Raw genomic sequence first — 22,993 nt, 5'->3', positions numbered from 1 at the left:
AAGAAACCAGAGATGTCATTTATTTTTCCCACACACACAGAACAGACATTGTCAGCAGCACCAGCGAAAGGCTGCTCAGGCTTTGACAAGCCCAGCGCTCAAATTATCACAATCCACTATTCAGCAAGTGAACAAGAGAACAAAAGCAGGACCTCAACAAAGGGGGATGCTGATCCTCCGTGGTATTACAAGGAGCCACAAAGGTTTGAATAGAAGTTTATACAAGCACTAAGAAGAAAGACAGAGGCAGCATATCCATGCCTGAAAGATGAAGATTAAATACTTGAAAGCAAACATTTAATCACTTTTAAGCATGCTCCCAAGTGAAGAAAACCCCACGTTTAGTATCTTCATTCCTAAGTCGTTTACCTCTCTATTTTTCCCTCACAGTAGAAATCATCCAAATCCATTCTATCACAAAAAAAATTCCTGGAGACTTAAGAAAATATGCAGCAAGAATATCTGTACAATTAACAATTAGTTCAACTCTAATATCGCTTCCCAACTTGTTTTATATAAGAATGTTAATGCCCTTGGGTTTTCAATGCTATAATCTAGTTCCATCTAAGTAGAACAGAAGTGATTCTTGGCACTTGAAAACGAAACCGGCTTTCATTCTATTCAACTGCCTTTGAACTCCCAGTCAGCTGTTCATCCACCTCTCCCACATACCACCGCAACACTGAAGTCCCCTTTGAACATCCCCAAATGCAAACAAAACAGGCTATATAAACATAAGCGCTTAACACTATGGGAAACAGTAAGGTAGGGAGTGAACAATTGCTTTTTTTGTTTTCCCTTCTTTTACACACAGATTTGAATGGGTCTGTTCTTTGCCTGAAAGCCTGGAACCTATTTCAGAGGGTCAGAGAGAGAGCAGTTACCAACAGTTTCCAGAGTCACTAGCGCAGGGGGATGCATTTCTTATCATTTGCTGCAATGAGAGACCAAAACCCGAAGCTGTGGTTACTCCACTGCAGATGCCCATTTGCTGGAAAGGCCAGATAGCCCACCTGAAGAGAAATGGTAATACCACAACCGCCATCTCCCATGCTTGGTGAGTCACTGAAGTTACCACATGCATTAGCTCTGATACAAGGCTTTTGTATTGGTGACATATCTCCCAAAATATTACTGTTCTGAAGACGTAATCTCTGAAATCTAAACCAGAAGAACTGAAATTACTGAAGTCCTAATAAAAACAAATCAGCCAACAATCAACAAAGCTTAAATCTGTCACCCAGAACAAGCAGCCATCACTTGAAGGACCCAGGCTGGAATTGTTTCCTGGATGCTCATCGAGTAACACAGAGAACTATACACAGGCTGAAGAAAGTCACCAGTAAGTAACACTTACTGGTGATTGTATAAAAAAAGTTATGTTCTGAAAATAGAGCAAACAGATTAAAGACAGCATTTCTGCCACTCGAACATCTGCACAACAGCAAAAATAAAGGTATTTCTGCTTTTATCACTGTAGAGATTCCCCTAAAGTCTAAATTCCTCTAGTGTTCAGAAGAAAAAAAACTGCAGGGTATTAAAACATTTTTCAAATGTAAGAATCAGAATCAGCACGCTGGGCTCCTATGCCTTTGCTCTGTGAAGATGAAATACCAGAGCTTGCAGGGGCATCTCTCTTTACCATCATATACAATAAACGTTTATTTGTACCTGTCAGGGAAGGAATTTCTAACATAAATATCTCTAAAGCAATGACTTTATGCCCTGAGAAAACAACTCTAACATGTCTAATTAATTTGAACTGCCTCCCCAGGTTCGTCTGTTCTGCTCAATACAGACATCTAAGAACTTGAAATACAGGGAGGCTTTTGTCACAGCAAAGAAGTTAAAAAGTCTATCTGCCAAAATGCATTCTCTCATACATCCGACAATCACCCTCCCTGCCAGCCTCCATCCTTCTCCAAATGACTGCTGCTATTCTCTTCCTTATCCCCAAGAAAGCTGCCTTAAGCCTAGCTCAAAAAAACCCACACACATACACTGACGTGTGTTAGATCTCCACTAAAACATAAGAAAACATATAAAAAAGAAAACAAACATAAAAAACAAAAGCACTTGAAAGTAGGAGGAAGAGATGCAAGACAAGGAACACCAGCAAAATCTTTACCTCTATTTTCAGGAATATCAAAGTTCGTACTCTAGGAAAATAAATTTTCTCAGTTTTGTCTCAGCTAGAAGCAGACAGAGCTATAGCTTAAGTATCTTAAACAGCAACATAAGTAGAGCTGAAGATGTAATCACCTTTAACAGGAAAAAAGAAACTAAAAAAAAGCCTGTTGGGCTTAATAAGCAGTACTACTTGCAATTTTCACTTATTTGAAATACAGTGAGATCTTCAATATAAGATAGTTTCCTACATACATCTTATCCCCCAAAGACAAAAGATCCCCAAAGATCTGGAGACTGAGACTATGTGAGACTACGTGCTGAACTTCTGAGCTCAAGTCTCATAGAAACTTACTTGATTTTGGAAAGCTTTTTTGAGCTTACAGACCATGCCATACACAACAGAAGTCTACTCTGCAGCAGAGTAATGCTACACAATTGTTTATTTGTTAATCATTCAACAACCATTTACACTCTCTCTTAATGAGACTGAACTCAAATGCCTTGAACACCAGCACGGTATGGGAGATTTATTCATACTACAAAGCCTCCTGCACACACTGAAGCCCACAATTACATTGCTATTAAGCATATACAATAATCAATTTTTGCAGTGTTTTAAATCCGGTTGTTCCCAGTCAAACTTCTCTGCAACTGAAGCACTGGAATTGTTACTAAAAGGCAAGAGAAACACAAATACTGATTTTAATTTTGAGCACAGCCAGAAGACCACCCACAACTTAACGACCTGCATGAGGAATCTCCCCATCCTCATTTTCTCCTCTGGGGTTTACTACAACCAAGGATGTGTGAATGAGAAAGAACGCTATGAGCTGGCATGCAGAGGCTTAAATATGCTCCAACCTTGGAAAGGTCAGAATCACATCACAAAAACTCTAAATGCAAGTGTTTATCTAGCTTTAAGGGAAAAAAAAAAAAAAACCATTAGCATTATTATGAAATGCTCAGTTGCAAAGAAGAATCACAGGCACTTGAGAAAACAGATTTCTTCAGCCTCAGCTCATTAGAAACCTCATAAATCAGTATTTGTCAGAAAAAGTAAAAACATTTAAAGAATTCAAGTGTAACACAGGGCCCTTCTGCATACAGGAAGGTCTGGAGCTCTTCAGCACTTGCAAGGCTCCTGTTCTGATAGCAGCAGTCTCAGAAATCCTGCTGCTGCACAAGGAATTTTTACCACTTGCTGCTGCAAGAGCATGCCCAACCGTACAGACATTCTCCTCACATTTTTTCAAGCAGCAATAAACAGTACAGAAATACTACAACCTGAGAGCTTCTCCAGAAGGTATCACGCACCTTCCAGGGGACGCAACTCTGCATATAACTTGTGGGATTAGTTTAATCATCTTCTGTTCTCAGTCAGAACAGACTGAGAGTTCAAAGTTGTTTCATGAAACATACGTGGTCCAACTCATTCCAGCTGATGACTTCAGTTAATATGCACACTGCTCACTGCTACTGTGTTTAAAAAGAAAAAATTCAGCCACCTACATACACAGGAAGAGTCAAAGAAAAAAAACAAACAAAACAAACGGCACATTCTTCACTCGTTCTTAGCATTAATTTGAATTTTAATCAGCATTTAGAAAAGAATAGCTTTTTCTAATCTTTAAGTTGTTGGGTTGTTTTAAAAAAAAAAAAACACAAGTAGGCATGCTAAAGTACATCATGTTCTAGTTCTAATAATCTAGAAACACCTCCTCTTGCACAGGAAGCAATTTAAATTACAACAGAAAAGCTAAGTAATTGTGAAGGTTGTTAGGCAACCAGCATGCTAATCACTTTTAGATCACTCCTTGACATACTAAAAGAAACCCACCACACCTGAAAATAATCTTTGCCTACAGAAAGATAGATCGCAGAGCTGATTTGCAACACGGATACGAAATATTACAGTTAGCTATAATAATAAATCCCCTTGAGGAATGCATTCTATTACATTTAACTCATGTTTTGTAAAACACAAAGCAAAATGACATTGTCCCAAAGTTCAAACATCTATTCTAAACTGTCAGATGAAAATATCTCACCTAAAAATAAAAATGTTTTTTTTTTTGTGGACTTTTTAAAGTAGGACCACAAGGCTGTACCTCTGGGCGTGATGCACCTCCAACAAGAGGGATTTTTTTTTTCTTTTTCCTCATTGCAATATGTAGAACAGCCACAAGACCCACAGCAGGAGCAACTGCAGGCTCACCTCGAGAGCTGCAGTGACAGCAGTCACTCCAATAACAATGTTCAGAGTAACTTGCAGGAATTGGAGTTGCTGCATGGATTATCTCAGGAGCTGGAGGGTCTGCTGCATTGTCAACAGATTCAGAAGTATTATTCTCTTCCCCTTGAAGATGCTGAACAGTGTTCAACAGAGCTTGAAAGGCCAGGCCCCAGCATGTCACAGTGATCTGTACCTCTTCAGAATTGCCAGGGTGAGAGCAAGCCTTCTCAAAATATTCTGCTAGTTTTTCAGGATTCTGCAGTTGTTCAGACGTGAAGATCCAAACTACTGGAGGTGCCTACTGCTCTAGACACCTGCCCATACCATCCCACACTGCCTTCCATTCAGAACTATCCTGTTTCAGGGCAAACGTCTGGGTGATATTATTCTTAAACAATGGTTTAATCTCAAACATAAGCTGAAGTACATTCAAGATGCATAGCAATAGGAGCACACTGGTTTGAACATCCCATGGATATTCAAAATTCTGAAGAGCCATAGTGACTAGCTCTTCTTGAGCTCCAGGGAAAAAAGAAAAGGGAGGTTGAGAACTGTTGGAAAGTGTCCTCCTCCATCTTCTCCACAGCTGGTCTCCCCCAGGATACAAAGCAAAGAGTGTAACTACTAATGGTATCAACCATAAGGCTTCCAAAACCCAAAGATGACTGCAATGCCAAAGACACAAAAAAGATTTGTTACTCAGCTGCCAATTGTATCATGATACAAGCCAAGGCCATACAGCATAGCAAAATAAAAGCCTTAACCTAACCTCCAGAGATGACAAATAAAAATCAACGTTGAGACCAGCGATTCTCAAACTACTACAACACGCTCCAGTCAGATCAGTTGTTATCTTAACTGTTGGAGCCTCACATTTGTTCAACTGCTGTGGTGTAATCTGGCAGATGGCTGAGCACCACACAGTCATTGGCTCACTTCTCCCCTGCGGGGAGAAGTGGGTTTGGAGAGAAAATTGGGGGGGGGGAAACAAAACAAAACAAAAACAGAACTCACAGGTTGAAACAGTATTATTTACTAAGATAGAGAAAAGAAAGAGGCTAATAGTTATGACTTTATATACAGATATATGAACGTATATAACAAGTGATGCACAAGCAATTGCTCACCACATCCCAATCAATGCCAGCTCCTAGCCTCCAAGCACCAGAAGAGACAAAGACAGCTACCACCCCCTTCAAGACTCCTTCCACATGATGTTATATGGCATGGAACATCCCTTTGGCCAGTTTAAGTCACCTGTCCTAATTTTGTTCCCTCCCAGCTCCTTGGGTTCTTTGCTGAGAATGGCCTCAGCTCTGCACAACCCTGTTTAGCAGCAACTATGAACATCAGTGTGTTTAAGCATTGTTTTTCCTCCTAGAACCAAAATACAGCATCATACCAGACACTCTGAAGTAAACAACTTTATCCCAGCTGAAACTAAGACAAATAACATTAGCTCAAAGCATACTGCAAATTGTTACAGAGAAGACAGTTGGAAAAAGTGTCCCTTTATTAGGCTATCACAGAAAATATCTGGAAGCACAATTCCAGACAGTATACCTTTCCAGTATGTCATCACTGCTAATTTTCATGTGTTTTCTTTTCCCCGTTAAAAAGCAAACTACTTCATCATCCTCCCTTATTTGCTTTTACACTCACCTCTGCAATGCCTATTTATCAGTCTTCGTACCAACAACAGTGAAATGAATGCCTACCATACTAGCCAATACTATTGCACCATTCACCTATTACTTCTATTCCTTCTTCATCTATCAATCACTATACAGCTTTCATGTTTCATCTACCTGAACAATAGGATCCTTAAAGCAAAGATCACACAGAACTTAGAACGGTAAATGAGTAGTATGGTTGAAAACAGCGCATAATCAAGGCTGTCATTAATAACATAATATGGTACTTTACTTTCATTGCTTATCAGACAAGAATTTGTATCACTATCTATGGTATTCAAATTACTTTAATTGCAATCTCTTTGTTCAGAAGACAACTAAGGATAAGATAGTTGCACTGCTTCACTGAGAATCTTAATTCTGACTTGGATAAGACCATGTTGTCCATTAGAAAGAACAGCTCTTTGTCCTAGCTAACACTGAGCCTCAGATCCACAAAATACTGTCCATCATGTTACAAAAGACCATCAGCAGTTATTGGTTAATTACCAAGAATAAACTTAAACGGACTACACCTTACCAGCTTCCAGTGATTTTCCTAAAAGGAAAATAATGAACTAAGTATTTTTCTGTTTGGATGCGATTCAAAATAAAAGAAATAAATTTTCCAGATAGCTAGCATTTCAGCCCAGAAAAAAGTGATTCAGAGATAAAAAGAAACTGGTCCTACATTTCTTAATACATACTTAGTGCAGTAATGAAGACACAGGGGAGTTTAAGGATCAGCTGTCATCCCAAACATTACCCAGATCCACAATATTCTTACGAGGTGCAGTTTCTGAACCCTTACAATGGACTTAGAAAACAAACAATTTAGAGCAGAGGTGCCTAGGAGCATCTGTTTAAGATGAAGTCCTTCTACACACCATCTTTCAGAAGTCTAGTACTAATGCCTTTTAATAGCTTACTTCAGAGAAAATAATTTCAATTCAAAGCAGATTTTTTCAGATGTCACCCGTTTATGAAAGACACTTAGGCAATGTCTCAGCTTGAAATCTAAGACTTTTTAGAAGTTAATTAATAGAATTTCGTCTGTCAAGAGAGTATGGATGGAAGCATGCAGGCCATTGGCCGGAGTATTTTGATCCTTTTTTAAAAAATAAATAATCAGCTTGCAGGTTTCTGAATTACTTGAATCCACTGTTTTCCATTAAGACTCAACAAGAGGCATAGCAAAACAAGTCCCAAAATGTTTCAAATGAAGAAGACTGTAGAAATAACCTGGTCTCTTACTTCCAGCACTTAAGAAATCATATCAGAGTACAGCTGATTAGGAAGTGGTCTAATAGCCTCCTTTTTCTGACTTAGGATTTCCACTTACATTTGAGTCCTGAAACAAATATAGCTATGCAAAACATAAAAGGAGAAAAAGAAACACAATGAATTGCCTCTTCCATATTTTCATTACTAAACATGAAATACTCAAGTTTTTATGACTACTAAGCACCTTGCCTGGATAAATGCTCCTGCTCTCATAGTCCCTTCCGTAACTTAAATGGCTTTTGACAGCTTGCCCAGAGAGGCTGTGGATGCAGCCCTCCCTGGAGGCATTAAAGTCCAGGCTGGATGGGGCTGGGAGCAACCTAGTTAGTGGGAGGTTTCCCCACCTATAGCAGAAGGGTTGAAAATTGGTGATCTTAAGAGGTCCCTTCTAACTCAAACCATTCTATGAATCCGAGATTTCCCAACTGTAGACAAAAGCAGTATCAGGTATAAACTACCCAAAAAAGGGCCACTGTCACAATACAGTAAAAGAAAGGAAGATTTGCTTACCCATCCCAAGGATCAGGGCTCACCAAATACTCCAAAAGGGGGAGTTTTCATGTACAGATATTTCCCTTGTAGCAGCCAGCCCTTAAACAAGGGTTAGAAAGAACCAGATTCCTCCCCTTTTGATCATACAGGTGAACTGCTTTCACTTGTGCTCCCAGGGCTGGCTGTGTCCCTTCACCAGGAACTCAATCATTGGTTCAGGCCATGACTTAGGAATTCCTATACAGCAACATATCCTATATACCCACAAATCCAAGTTTCTCTGAATTTTTACTGCTGTAATTTCCCACACACCTTTGCGTGCAAACTCATTAAGAAACAGCCTACACACTTGGATATTCCCAGGCTGCTTTTTAGAACTTTAAATATGAGAGTGAATACATCAACTGCCTGTGAATCTCTTTACAATACAACCATATTTATTTGCTCTTTTTATTTAGCTCTGTACTGCCATTTTATTTGTATATATTTTATATAATAATACATATTTTATAAGCTTCCACTCAATTTCAGAAACAGTAATTAAAAACTGGTCAGATTATGCTACAGGAAAAAAAGTAAATACCAAATCCAGCAATCTTCTAACCATTGGAAACTGCAAGCAGTTTGACCCAACACTCTTGAATTTTAGCAAGATAAACAGAAGAGCAGGTGTGCAGAGGTCATTTACAATACATATTTGTTAACTCAACACTCTGGAAATGAGAACATTTTATACCTTAATAAAACTTCAGAGTAAAGGAACCGCTTTTCAAGATAATTTGCAATAGAAATTGCTTAGACCGAGGGAGCTCATTCAGATAGACAAGTTCACCCAACCTTTTTTACTTCCAGAGACCCTGTTCTATAAAAGTCTGTGAAACATGTAGCTATATTTTCTCAAATTACATCACTCTGCTTATGAAAGAGTTATGAAAAACACCAAAAGCGGACAGCAGCTTTTACTAAGGCTTCCAGCTCAATTTACCAGGTAAAAGTGGAATTGCTTTTTATTTTCCAAATGTTGACTTTTCATTAAGATAAGGCTGTATCCACAGTCCTAAACTTGTGAGATTTTCTCAGGGATGGTGTTGGTTGAAAATTTTAAGCTGATTCATTTACAAGCAGTAAGGAGAAGTCATTAACTATCAGTTTGGCGGGATGCAGTCAGTGTTCAGAAGTAATCAGAGATGCTGCTTGACAGTTGAGGCATATTATACAGAAAAGCCTACATGAACTGAAATTTGGAAAAAAGTGAAAGGTCCCTACAGAATAAAGACCAGAAACATTCAGAAAAAAGACCTTTCTGCCATTGTTGCAAGAAAAAAAAAAAAAAAGAGCATAATTAAAAGACATAACGGAAAGACTTTCCCCAGCTCTCATTTTCACACAATATGCTTCTACAACTTTAGTCAAAAAAAAAAAGTCACAGATTAAGCTGAAGACAAATTTCCTTTTAAAATAATTCTTCAGATCATTGTTTTACACTTTAGTAAAGGAATTCTAATAGGGTTTGACATTTTGGATGTCTGTGCTTTGTATACTTACAGAAAGATCAAAAGATGATGTATACCACAAGTTTGTGGTTATTTTAGACATAGTTTTACTGAAAACCAGCTTGGCAACATTGTCTGAGAAAACAGAACACCACAGCCCCCCAGTGCATTAATAGTGAAATAGGCAAGTTACTCAAATATTACAGACGGAGATGTTTCAATATTGCCTGACATTTCAATTGTTAGTCTCTGTTTATATTCACTTAGACTTGCCAAGTTTCAGCTGCATTAGGCTGAAATTTTCCATTGCAGTCACCTGCCTCAGGCAGAAGTTTTCACAATGTTTCAACAAAAATTACTTCAACCAGTTTCAAGGCAAGATGAACTTAGAACATTTTGTCTACAGCCCTAAAGAGGAAAGAAGTATTTCCTATAGGCATTCGTTAAAGTCTCGTCATGCATTCTTTCTGAACTTGAAAAATCATTAAATGATTATTTTGGAGTGCGGAATACGTCTTTTGCTATCTTCATTACCATATTCCCAGGTCTGGCCAAGTTATAAACATCTGGGAGAGCAGCATCCCCAGATCTGAGGTCATCATCTCAGTTGATAAGTCAGTAGCCAAATTCTCTTAAAATATCTGTCCTCATTGATCACATACTAGCTGCATCTTTGAAGTCTGCATCAAACTGGACCGTGCATGAATGATGACAACAAAGAGGAAACAAGTCCTTCTATGCAAACACTTGTTAGGACTGCTGTAGCATTACAGGCCAGAGCGTATGACTGCATGCTTGGACCTAAAGCGTAGAGGGAAAGCACCTGTTTGGAACACAAAATATGAAGAGGATTAAGAAAAACAAAACAAACAGGTTGGTGAAAACAGAGTGCAAAAATCACAGCCTTTTCCCCTTTCTGCCTACTAGCTGAATATAAGAGAAAACATCCTACAATAGAGAATAACATGAGAAGTCTGAAGTCAAGAACAGTGAGACAAAGGGTGAACTTGCGATACAGCATCACAGTTTCTATCCCTCTTACCTGGAAGTAAACTCACAGCATCAAGTTCTTGACATTTATCAATCAAGTAGACATAATTCTGGCAAAGACCTATATTCCCACACTGACAGTTATGGGTGTATGTCATTAGATAGAAAATAGAGCTTGTACATCTTCAACACTCAACTCTACTGATGACCCAAAAGTCCATCCATCCTGCAAACTTCAGATTGCAGATTTAAATGAAAAGTGTCATCAAACAGCTTCTATTTAAAGTACAATCACCTTTCATCTTAGAAAGACAAGGAGATTAAAGTATGGCACACTGATGGCAGGCTGCACTGCATTATAGTTATTCAAAGGATATAAGCTAGAAAACAGCACGCAGTCAGGTAACTATCTGTGCTAAAACCAAACTCCAAATACACAGGAAGTGACCTTCAAGAAAGTACATACATGTGAGAGAAATGCATGATTTAACGCTGAATTCAAATTAAAATTTCTGTGCATGGGACAGGAAGACATTTGTTAAAACTGGGAGAACAAGAACAACTTCTACTCTGGCCACAGCTGAACTAAATTAATACTTGGCTGTTCCTTCAAATCTGCTGGCACATACATGTGCATTAGTTACTCCTTCAATTAGTTCTGTAAAGCCAGCACTCAAGAGTTGTAGCAATAAACCTGTGCTACTTTGAAATGTCATTATCACTTAAGAAAAATGTTTCCTTTTAAACTTAAAAGAGGTGCAGATGCACCTTAGCAAATTCCTAGAAGTCTTGCCTTCACCCCCATATTTCAGGAACAAATGACTTCCTACAGTTGGTTAAAGAAATTGTTCAGACTCCTCCCCCCCCAGAAGAGACATATAGATGAAAATAATGGAAACATTTATCCCCTCCCCAATTATGTTGTATGGAAACTGTGGAAAATGCAGAATGAGATGCCAATAGCCACTACTTATTCAGCTGCAAGAAAAAGAAGGAAGTCACTAGCACGTTTTAAGCAGATTAACTCTTAAGCTGGAAAGCACATTTGTACCTTCAACTAACTTGACAGATGAAAGCTCCATGTCACTTCTTGTGTCCTGGAGTCAAAGTCAGAAACACAGTAATCCTCCCACCCTTGAACAGTTCTTCAACTACTGTTTAGAATATTTATCAATTTTTAAAATCTCACAAGGAAGAAAAAGTCTGTAATGACTGGAGTCAGGTTGGCTACACGTACAAGTCACTTAGCAAACGCAGCTTTTATAGAATACAGGTCTTCATAGAAAAATCACTTTATTCCAATTCTCATATGATCAATAGGTTGATATAAAAGAACAACTGTGTTCGTCTTCATTCATCTTCCTTCCCAACAATAAGTTCTATTAATTGATACTATTTTGAGACCAGTAATTTTTTTTTTTTTTTTTCCAGAGAGCATCACAGTACAGGAAACAAGTTGTACTCCAAGTCATACAGGCAGCATCAGATTTTATAGAAAAATTATCACTGAATTATAGTGACTGAGGTACAGCAGAAAGTTCTACTCTCAGTTCCACCCTTTAAATACTCTGCGGCAGAGCTGCTATGAGAAAGCTTGTTCTAGCAAACATAACCATTCAGGACACCATTCAGCAAAGACATAATTCAAAATTAAAGGTTGATGAGCACAAGCTATGCTTGTCACAGAGAGTATTTGCAACTTTCACGTCATTTATTCACATGCCACTAGAAAAAATGTTATCACCCAATAATACTTCACAGGGAGCAGCACAAATGATAAGCAGAAAGCCAGAGGAAGGTTTCTGGTGCTTCTGCTGAAATCACAGCATGAATAACCCTTTCAACTGCCATGCAGTGAGAGAAGAGATCTAAGCTGTTCCAGGAACATTAAATCTGAATTTCTTTGCCTTCTTACAATTAAGATTTCAGATCTCTAATTTATTGCATCAGCAAATGTAGTTTTACAGGTTTAAGAGATAAGAAACTTCATTCAACTCTGAAAGCAAAAGTATTTCCCTGTGACAGTAATCTTAGCAGCATGCAAAATTTTTTAAGGACACCTAAAGGAACTCTAAAAGTCTATACTAATTCAGTGAAGTCATACTTCAGTTGGAGGACTGGGTTGCAAGAGAACTGAAGAATGTTATATATGTATAATCTGCAACTAATAGGAATGAACATTTCAGCAATTGCATACTGAAATATATCATTGAAATGTATCATAATTAAAAATTAATACTGGAAAAAAATAAATTTATGCAATCTTTTTAAGGAAAGCATAAGTAAGAGTAGGAAAGGATAAGTAAAAGTAGTACAGGTCAAGTTCGGGCTGCAACCTATGATCATTCACCTGCAGATCACCTTGTGCCCCAAGTCCCAGACTATTTCAGATAAAGCAGCTGACAGTCTACAGAAAAGAAATGAATACACTGGGAGGCTTTAAAAGAACAGAGTATCCATGACAAAAATACCCTCCACATTAGGCCCTATGACATATCTTTCAGAGGTACACATCTGAAAGGAACTTAACTCTACAGACAGCAAAAGGAATCCTTTAATTATCACTGCTACTCCTGAATTTGCTGTAAAGCCAGAGAGATGACTTCAGCCTGTAGAGTTTCACTACTATATACCACTATTAGGAAAGCAGACAAAACACCTCCCACAAAACTCTGTATGTCGATTAATAACATTTCTTAAAGTATCTTAAAGGTGGGAAGTAGCCAAGATCTAACCAATAATCGCTCTGTAAGGATCGTGTTGAACAAGACTTGACAGCCCTTGTATCTCCTGAGAAATGCTTACAAAAAAACAAAAACCAAACCCTCACAAAACAAGAATACCACCACTCAAAAGTTTAAAAACACACTCAAAAAAGCTAAAGATCTGAGATTTTTCTTCCCCATTATTACATTCTTATTCCTCATTACAAAGCTTTCAGATAAGATGATGGTGGAAGAAGGAAATTACATGATCTTACCCAGAGGCAAGCATCTTGTACAGTACCTTGGGAAAAAAAAAAAAAAAAAAAAAAAAAAAAAAAACAGAGAAAAACATGACACAAGTCAGCTGGCTCAGCAAGGATTAAGAAATACCTTGATAAACAGTTAGCGATATGAAAGGCAAACCTTTTGGCTCCAGCTCAGAAGAGTAATTACTCCCATCTGGGCACAGAAAACCTGAAAAGGGATTAGTTTCAAATGGCACAGAAAAAAACTCACAGCCTGACAGTCCGTCTTTCACAGCTGCATTAGGTGGGTACACCAAGGGGTGTTTAGGCCAATGGCTAGAAGTATGAGACTATAAACAACAGAGAGCTCCGGCAGGAGTATGGGTTACCTGCTCTTCCCATGAAGGCATGAAACTGGTGGAAAAAGAATGTACTTTTACATTTGGTTTGTGCCAGAACAAAATCCCTACAAAATACAGAACAAAATACCACTACAGATAATCTTTATAGAGCATTCAATTTATTTTTCTCATGCATACCTATACTTGATTGAATAGTCAGCTACAGCAGAGCTTTGTAAGGGGTATCTTCAATAATTCCGAACATTTGAAAGAAGCCAAACCCTCAAAAACATGGCAGCATATCTTTCATGCCAAAACCACTGCAGGGTAAGAAAACTAAGTATTTGCCCATTCTCACAAATATAGTCAAGACTCCTTTCACAGCACAAGGAGTGGGCAAAGAAAGCATTGCTTTCACTAGGAAAACTTTATTCTGTTATTTTTCTTGCTGACTGCTTGTTTTATGTGGGTGTGGTAGTGTTTTTATTGTTCTGGACTATATTTTAATTGATGGCACAAAGCCTGGAGTTTGGGATTGGCATCTCTTCCATCATTTATGTTGAAATAAATAAAAATATTCCTTTTTTTTTTTTAAAGAATGAAATACACACTATAGTCTCAATTGCTAAAAAGAAAGCGGGCTGCTACAAAAAGGACAAAAAACAAGCAAATAAATGGTTTGAAAACCAGCCCTAACAAAGCTAAGAAAAGCTTTCAAATGTCTCAAAAATCTACCAGCATTCTAGAGAATTCACCATCTCAAAGCTTCATCTCTACTTACCATTCTCTTAAATACCCTCAAAAGACCAAGAAGCAAAGATACAACTGTGGAATCCAGCAGTACTGTATAGTGGCAGAATGTCTGTGTAAATCTGATGGTAAGACTGAAAATCAAAATTTGACTTCAATTTCAGGCATTAACTACTAAGAAGACGAGAGTGTACTAAATTGGTAAAATATATTCCCAAGAGATATAATGGCAGATTAATAAAACTCCTCTTCAAGTTGTCATCACAGAGTTTAGTTCAGTGCTGAATGGAGAGGCACTGAAATACAACAGGACAGGAAAGGAAGAGTGAGTCTATCAAAGCAAACACTAAAAACAAACAAACAAACAAACAAAAAAACACAGTTACAACAACAAAAACCAAGCAAACCCACAATATAGCCTTAAATAAAACTCCTAAATCTGAACAAAAGAAAGCAGCACCTACCAATGCTTGAAAATGACTCTTTACCAGTCAGTATCTGAAACTTTATTTCTCCATAGTATTTTAATGAAAATATGCTGTTACTAATACTGACAAAATAAGACATTTCTCCTATGGTAAAGAAACATTCGCAATCTGTTTCCTGACCTGATAATTAGAAAATTGCCCTTCCACAATCTGACAAAGCAAAAAAGAATCCCAGTTTTTACTCAGCTGTTGATTCACTGTCAGTCTACTATGTTTTTGCAGCTGATAGATGATTCCCATGACTGCTGAGTTGATAACAATCTTGACTAGTCTTTAACATCAGCAATACTAGTAGGCAATGTTATTAGTGATGTTCTGCTTTCTGGGGAATAAAAAACAACACAAAACAAACAAAAACAAACACGAAACCACACACATGCCCCCCACCCAAACAAGCAAGCTGGAATTATTTAAGGAGAAATAAAGTGTCAGCATGAAGCTAAATTGTTCTCATTATCCAAGGAATTCAAAAAAATACTTTAATGTTACATTTGCATGAAAATTCTATGAGCTCTTCATGTCAGGCAGCATTTCAGCAAGCTCCCCAGGCACACACACAAACAAAAAACATATGACAAACTGTTGTCTCCCAGCTGATCGAAGTATTTCTTTCTGGCACCAAGAGCCCACTTAGTTAACTGCTGCGAGTCTGGGCCAACAGAAGTATTCCACCCACTATTAAGGACAAAGTTCAAACCTGAACACAAATGGTGCATCAAAAACACACAGCTTCTGAAATACGAGAAACGGTATGTCTGAGCAACTTCTTTTGAACCCTGAGCTACTTACTGAATTGAATGGACTGCTAAAAACTTAAACAAGCCCAAATAAACTGCCTATCTTGCCTACATTCAGAAAAAGGTATGTTAAAATACTTATTTCCAAAACAGTTTATCAGCAATAATAAACCACCAGTCTAACACACAAAAAAATTCAGAGAAAAACGCCTACAAATGTTTAACACACCTGAGTTTCTCAGTTGCAGTATTCACTTGTTATGCCAAAGCCCGAAAGTTCCCTAATCAACCAGAGCAAATGAGTTTGAAATACCTGATTCTGTGGGTAAACAGAAGCAGTACAGTCACATACACCACGTTGGATGAACGGATACCACAATTCTAGAGAACTTGCAACTATTGCCCAAACTCCTCATGCCATAATTCATTATGACTTAGCAGTTTGTTCCACAATGACAAAACTCAATATAAAAATAATAATTAAAATAGAATTTAATACATGTATTTCAATAAGAGCACAGGTAAAATAAGTTATTTGCACACAAGGCTTGATGTTCTCTCAGGAAAGCTATATAAAAGAAAAAAAGGCAAGTAATAAAAAAAAAAAAAGCAAGGCACTTGGATACATCTGTTCTGCATAGCAGGCACTTCAGCAGACTATATGTAAGTACACTGAGAAGGTATTTTGCATGCAAGCCTACCTGTTTACTTTTTGCAGCCTTTCTATCAGAGTTATGGTTTCCTTTAGCACCGTCCATGCTTCTTAAAACATTGATGAAATCTTTCTTTGAAACTGATGACAGCAGTTTAGCACGTTGCCTTTCAGATTTCGCACCTTTCTTCACCTTCTCATCAACATTCTTTTGGTGTGTCCTGACAGCATTAAATAACTGCACAACACCTCTAGGGTGGTAGGCAGCAGAGAGGAGGTGAAGAAAAAACAAAAAAAGCCTTTAACTCAAGTTGTGTTTATAGATATGGACCTTCTATCAAAGAAACTAACCAGTTCAGATGTTAGCTGGCTTCTAGTTCCCAAAAATGGTTACTCAGAACCTCAATTCTGTTAAGTAACACTCACTATAATACAGGAGACTTTCAATTTTCAATCTTCCTTCCCACTTATTACTAGAAACCACAAAAATCCAAACACAACTTTTCAGATCTCAAAGCAAACATGATACATTGCACTACCATCAATACAAAAACACATTTCAACTCCAGAAGGATGCAGGTAATTCTACAACCAGCTATTAAATTTCTCATACAAGAATTTAAGAGCAGCTGAAGCAGAAGTATAAGGGACAGGAGTGAGTCCTGTAAGGAAACAAGCAGATACTGACAGAATATCAACATGGTGCTCCACAAAGAACTAGACAAAGAGCACCACTACAATAATGCAAATCAGGCAACTGTATTTAGCAGCCATGGATCTGGTGAATTCTCTGCGGAGAAGGAAAAAAGAGAACAGCAGAAACAACTGTTCCATATTTTCAAAGCATTAAATTAACAAAATAAGGGAGTCTAACAAAGCACTTCTGTTAGGCAAACATTACATTATTGTCTAAATTTTTATGCTTTCAGAAACCCTCTAAAATCTTTTGTTGAACTTGACACTGTAAAACACAGATCTGCATATAAATCACTTGGCTCCTGCTAGTCACTTCATAGGAGCTCAATCTGATTGGAAACAGATTACCTGCACAGGCCTTTTCTTCCCCTTTTCCTTCCTTTAAGATATACATATATTTAAATAAAGGTTTCAAAAAAAACCTCTTACCTTGTTGCAATTCTCTGAAGATTTCTCTCTCTGTCTCTGTCTTTGACAACATCTGGCTTCACTCGGCACATCATTTCCCACTCCCGCTTTTTATCAAGCTGTTATAAATATTATTACATGAAGTAAGTGGCACGGGCCATTTGAGAATGCAGCATACTCTAACAACATGCACTAAGATGTCCAAAAAAAGATAAATCAACAAAAGCTCTGTTTGGTTGATGGTAAGAGCAGCTCCAGCACGGGACAACAGATCTAAGGCAAGTCCCTCAGGCTGAAAACAATGGGGCCCCAATAAAATCACAGCCATTTCCCTTCTACAACAGAAAGTTTCTGGTTGAGACAAGCAAAAGGGATCTAGCAAAACACAAGTGCTTTCACACTGACAGTTACAGGCAAAGAAACTATTCAAGAACAGTTTCCAACTCCTCAAGCCCATCACAGATAAATCTATAAATAATAAGTTTGTCGGCACATCAAGACAAGCATAATATATTTTGAGTCTCAGGAATTTGACTTCCCCTACTGAATTAATCACAAAGCAGGTTTATGATTGACAGTGATTCACAGCAAAGACTGCAATAAGCAGAACTCAAGCATAAGAGAGTACCAAATGCTCAGAGGATAACTGAAATGGGACAAAGGGGAGTGGATTTATACTGAAAGAGGGAAGCTTTAAATTAGATATTAATAAGAATTCTTTCACCCAGAGGGCAATGAGGCTCTGGCACAGGTGCCTAGAGAAGCTGTTGATGTCCCATCCCTGGAGGCACTCAAGGTCAGGGTTGAAGGGTTCCTAAACAGTCTGATCTAACTGCTGGCAACCCTGTTCACAGCAGGGGACTGTAACTAGATGATCTTTGAGGTCCCTTCAAACCCAAGCCATTCCACAACCCTTCCATGACTCTCCAACTGTCATGTACAACACCAATTTTTGTCTTTTCTGAAGTTCCCTGTTTCGAATCCAAAATTGATCAAGTGATCAAGGACCATAAGTCCAATAGTAGAATACTATACTTCCCCAACACCTCCATCAGGAATGATTTAAGAATACATTTTCCCCAACTTGTAACAATCTAACAGTGTTCTTAGATCTGATGGTATTTCACTAAGTGTGTTTTACACAAGCTTTTCACGGAATTTCAGAGCCCTTATCTTTATAATTTCAGGCAGACTACTACGAACTCACAAGTTTATGACCATGTTTTGACCTTTGATCAAAAGACCTGCCATGTTCTAGCTTACATCAGCAAGAAATTAAGAAAAGCCAGACTGACCTGAAGTTTTTCTAAGGTGAACTAGTCAGCTTAGAGACCTGCAGCTCACCTCTGCTTCACAGTACTTCCAGATTTATTGGGTGAGAACAAGTATTTAGGACAGCTAGAATTGAGGAGCTATCTTTCCAGAGCTCTATTAAAGGGGCAGGCTGCAGCCTAACCACTGTATGTCCCAGACTATCAGCAGAAATTTGATTAACCTACTTAAACAGAACTAGCAAGATGAAATATTAGAAGTATTAATAAATTTTTAGCCTGAAGGTGAATCAATTACAGCGTGGAATTAAAATTTCACAAAAAAAAAAAAAAAAAGTCACAAAAAACCACTGCAGCTTTGTTTTCTTTGTATCATTTTCAGAATTAGAAATAATTTAGAGCATAGATACCATCATACCATCTACCATGGAAAACCAAAAGGAGCAAACAAAATCAAAAGCACATTATGGATTACACCAGTCTCAACCTCGAGGCCCTTGCTCTTCAAAATCCCTGTTTGGGTGACCTTGCCCACATCCCTATCTGACTGTGACAGTACAATGAAACGCTGAGCCTTTTTCTCACCTTCCTCCTCTTCTCCAGTCTTTCCTGTTTCTCCTTTTCTCTCTCCTTCTCCAGTTTTTTATTCTTGGCCAAGATGATGGACTTATTCTGTGGTATCTTTTTGTTGAGTACTTTTGCCATGGCATCTGCCCAGCCTGAACCTGGACCAGCTTTGGAATTTGCTGTCTCTTCAGCCACATGCCCACCAACTGTCGCTTCATCCTCATCATCTCCATCCAAGGCTTCATCCCCAGAAGAGAAGCTGTCATCTGGAAGTCCTGAGCTTATCTCAGAATCTAGGGGGAAAAAGAAAAAAAAAAAAAAAAAGTATCAAGATTTCTGCCTCCAGTAAGGACTCATCTCAAGTTGAATTTGTTCTAAATGCAAACATTATTAGAGCTCAGGACCATACACTCCTTGCTTTTACAATTAATTCTTCAAGATATTGCTCAAGCAGACATGAAACCACCATTATGAATTTATTAGAAAGTTACACTTTGTTAGAAAGTATACAGTGCAAGGGCTTTCTACTCTCAGCAATGTTTTACAGTATTTTAAGAGGTTGGGTAGAAGGGAGAAGATAGCCCTGGAAATTATTACTATATTAATGAAAATTGTTATGACTAGGACTGTTAAATTTGAGGGAAAAAAAGGTATGTTCCAGTTAAAAGAAATTATTGATTGTATGTATATACACACACACGCACATATATTTCACAGAATCACAGAATTGTAGGGGTTGGAAGGGACCTCCAGAGATCATCGAGTCCAACCCCCCTGCCAAAGCAGGTTCCCTACAGCAGGTCGCACAGGTAGGCATCCAGGCAGGTCTGGAACATCTCCAGAGAAGGAGACTCCACCACCTCCCTGGGCAGCCTGTTCCAGTGCTCCGTCCCCTCACTGTAAAGAAGTTCTTGCGCATGTTTGTGCAGAACTTCCTATGCTGCAGTTTCCAGCCGTTTCCCCTTGTCCTGTCTCCACTCACCACTGAAAACAGTCTGGCCTCGCCATTTTTATGTTTATATTTATATTTATGCCATATTTATGTTTATATGGCTACATATACTTCTATACAAACTGCAACAGTGACATCTAGTGTTTAAATGCATGTACACAGATTAAATTGGGAGCATAGGGGAGCATATCATACATGAAGAAAACGTATGCTTCAGGAAAAAAACACTAGTCCAGAAAAAGAATTAGCAAAGCATGGTTTCCGCTCTGTGAAACAGAAACAAAAGACTTGTCAGGTACCTCAAAAGTAAATGAGCTTTTCTCTTCTTACCCCATCCCCTATTCAAAACAAAAGCAGGAACTGGAGTTAAAATACTCAAGTCTGGAATCAAGTAATTGCGAGAGAGGGAAAAAAAGTCAATTTAACAGCAAACCAAACACACATAAAGTGTATTCTGCTACTTTCATTAGCTTGATCAGTCAGTCAAATAAAGACTTTAACAGAGAGAATGATTAACCAGAATGAAACTAGCTGCAAGCTTAGGGTGTACTAAAATGTCTCATTATTTCACTCTATTTTTTCAGGTAACTGTGCAGCACGGGCAAGTAGTGTCCTGTGACAATTCATTCCTGTTCCATTGATACTTGTGCCACTCAGAAGCTTCAGATTACACATATAACATATCGCTTACAAGGCTTTGAAGTCCACCAAGTGATTGGTAAAACAAAGCTGGTTTCTGACTCCCCTGCAGTCCCATCTGCAAAGAGACAGTCCCCAATGGTTCTGAATGACTGACTGCTGCTCATCCACTTAACATGCAGCTCACTGCCTTTCATCCATCAACCCCTCTCATGCTATATCAGGAAAAGTATTTCAAAATTTGCAGAAGTTTTGTTCCATCAGATCAAGTGTTTCAACTTTGTAAGCATTACTACATTCCTTCATTTCTTTAGCAACCAAGTTGTTATGAGAATGAAGTCAGGAGCTGCTTAACAAGATGATTTCCATAGAATAACGGGAACAGCTATTAATGACATCTGTTTTTAATCCATCCTATCTATTCAATAATGATACACTCCATAGCAAGACTAATTCATTACTCTGCTATTAAAAAAATAGGCTTAAAAAATAGCCAAAAATAAACAGAAAAACCTGCAACACCACACATTCATTTTCTCCTATACAAAACCTCTCCGAATAAACTAAGAGAATAAAGTTAGATAATACCAAAAATCATTATGCAAGGCAATCAGCACTTTCAACAATTACAGAAAGGTGAATGACTGAGGCTTCAGCAGTTAGCCAGCACTGCTAGTTTTGAACATATGAGAATGTGTCAATGGCATCAGTTAAAGCAGAGGTATCTCAAAGTAATGTGAATTGTATTAATTCCATCAGAACTAGTACTTGGAGCTCTGTACTAAATTAGAGTGATTCAAGTCTAATAAAATTTCCATATAAAAAGACCTCTTTAAAGGGTGGGAATAAACATATTTGAGTCAGAAGAAACCCTTAAAAGCTATTTAGTCTATTTCCCCTGCAATGATCAGCAACACCTACAAGAGATAGGCTGCTCAGAGCCCTGCCCAGCCTGACTTCAGAACCTCCAGGGACAGGGCATCCACCTCCTGTCTGAGCAACCAGTGTCAGTGCCTCACCACCCCGATTGTAAACACTTTCTTCGTTATACTCAATCTGAGTATCTCCCCTCTTTTAGCCTGAAACCATTTCCCCATGTCTTATCGCAACAGACCCTGCTAACCAGCCTGTCCCCTCCTTTCTGACAGTCCCCCTTTAGATACTGAAAGGCCACTCAGATCTCCACAGAGCCCTCCCTTCTCCAGCCCCAGCTCTGAACATCTCCATGTTTCCTTCATCTGTGTCTGCTCAGCGAACTAGGTGTAGGCACGTACATTTAGGAACATCCATCATCTCTCTGACAGAAGTTCTGGAAGCTCGATCACCAAACCATCCCCCACCTCCCCTTAGATTCAGCGCTGAATGCCCCCCCTCCCCCTCCCCCACACAGCCAGACGCACTAAAAACACACACACACACACACACACACACACACACACACACACACAGCAGCAGCAGCCAAAATTAGTTGCCTGGGCCCCTGTCAGAAGCGGCTTGCCGGCTTGTTCAGCGGGAGAAGCCGGGGGAACCCAACAGCAGCTAAGGAGGCAGCAGGCACCGTCGGCCATACGAACACCTCTGAGGGGTGCTCAGGCTTGTGGTATCCCGCCGGCAGACTGCAAGAGGAAGAGGGAGGGGACGGTGACAACCCAGGGAAGGGACCAAGGGAGAGGAACGCCCCCCCGTTACCGCTACCCCCCGGTTACCGCTGGCCGCCTCCTCGCCCGTTGCCTCCTGCCCTCGTGAGCTCTCCACGGCGGCCGCCATCTTCCCTCCACCGCGTCCGTTGAGCACCTTCCGGTCCGACTCCCTCGCCGCCAACCTCCGTTCCGTCCGACGGAGGTTCCGGGCCGGGTTGGGGCGTCCTGTGCAAGGCTTCCAGCACAGCTGGACGTGTTGTCGTTGGTTCTTTTTGTTTGCTTGTTTGTTTTCACTCAACATGCTACAGAAATAAAAATAAAGAAAGCCGAGACTGTAATTCAGCCGTCTTGGGCAGGGCATCAGAAGGGACACTGATAGGAGGAGGTTATTAAACTAGACAGACAAAAAGCTCTTAAAGAATGTCAATTATCGTTCTCATTCTGTAGCACATATATTTTATTGAACATATCTTACTCTTGGTAGTATCTTTGTCTTGGAAGAATGTCAAAATCTTCAGATTTGCAATGAATTTCTATAAATGATGGGTCTGCACCTTCTTTGCTCAGACTAAGTTAACATGTCACATCTTTGATAGCATACTTCTCT

At 38.9% G+C, this 22,993-nt stretch overlaps 1 protein-coding gene across 1 annotated transcript in view; it reads right to left on the bottom strand.

Annotated features, from left to right (window-relative positions):
• RRP15 (ribosomal RNA processing 15 homolog) overlaps positions 1-22,593 on the bottom strand; it is a 30,501-nt gene extending 7,908 nt beyond the window's left edge. Inside the window, exons 1-4 of the mRNA XM_052681546.1 lie at positions 22,453-22,593; positions 19,174-19,448; positions 17,339-17,436; positions 16,263-16,464 (exon numbers count right to left, since the gene is read on the bottom strand). Coding sequence (XP_052537506.1) covers positions 16,263-16,464; positions 17,339-17,436; positions 19,174-19,448; positions 22,453-22,513 — 636 coding nt within the window. The 5' untranslated portion in view covers positions 22,514-22,593. The remainder of the gene's footprint in view (positions 1-16,262; positions 16,465-17,338; positions 17,437-19,173; positions 19,449-22,452) is intronic.
• Positions 22,594-22,993: the final 400 nt, after the last annotated feature.

Source organism: Tympanuchus pallidicinctus, unplaced genomic scaffold, assembly GCF_026119805.1.
Source record: "Tympanuchus pallidicinctus isolate F22 unplaced genomic scaffold, pur_lepc_1.0 scaffold1, whole genome shotgun sequence".
NCBI lineage: Eukaryota > Metazoa > Chordata > Aves > Galliformes > Phasianidae > Tympanuchus > Tympanuchus pallidicinctus.
Note: the sequence above shows the minus strand (reverse complement) of the source record. Positions and strands in the feature narration are given on the sequence as shown.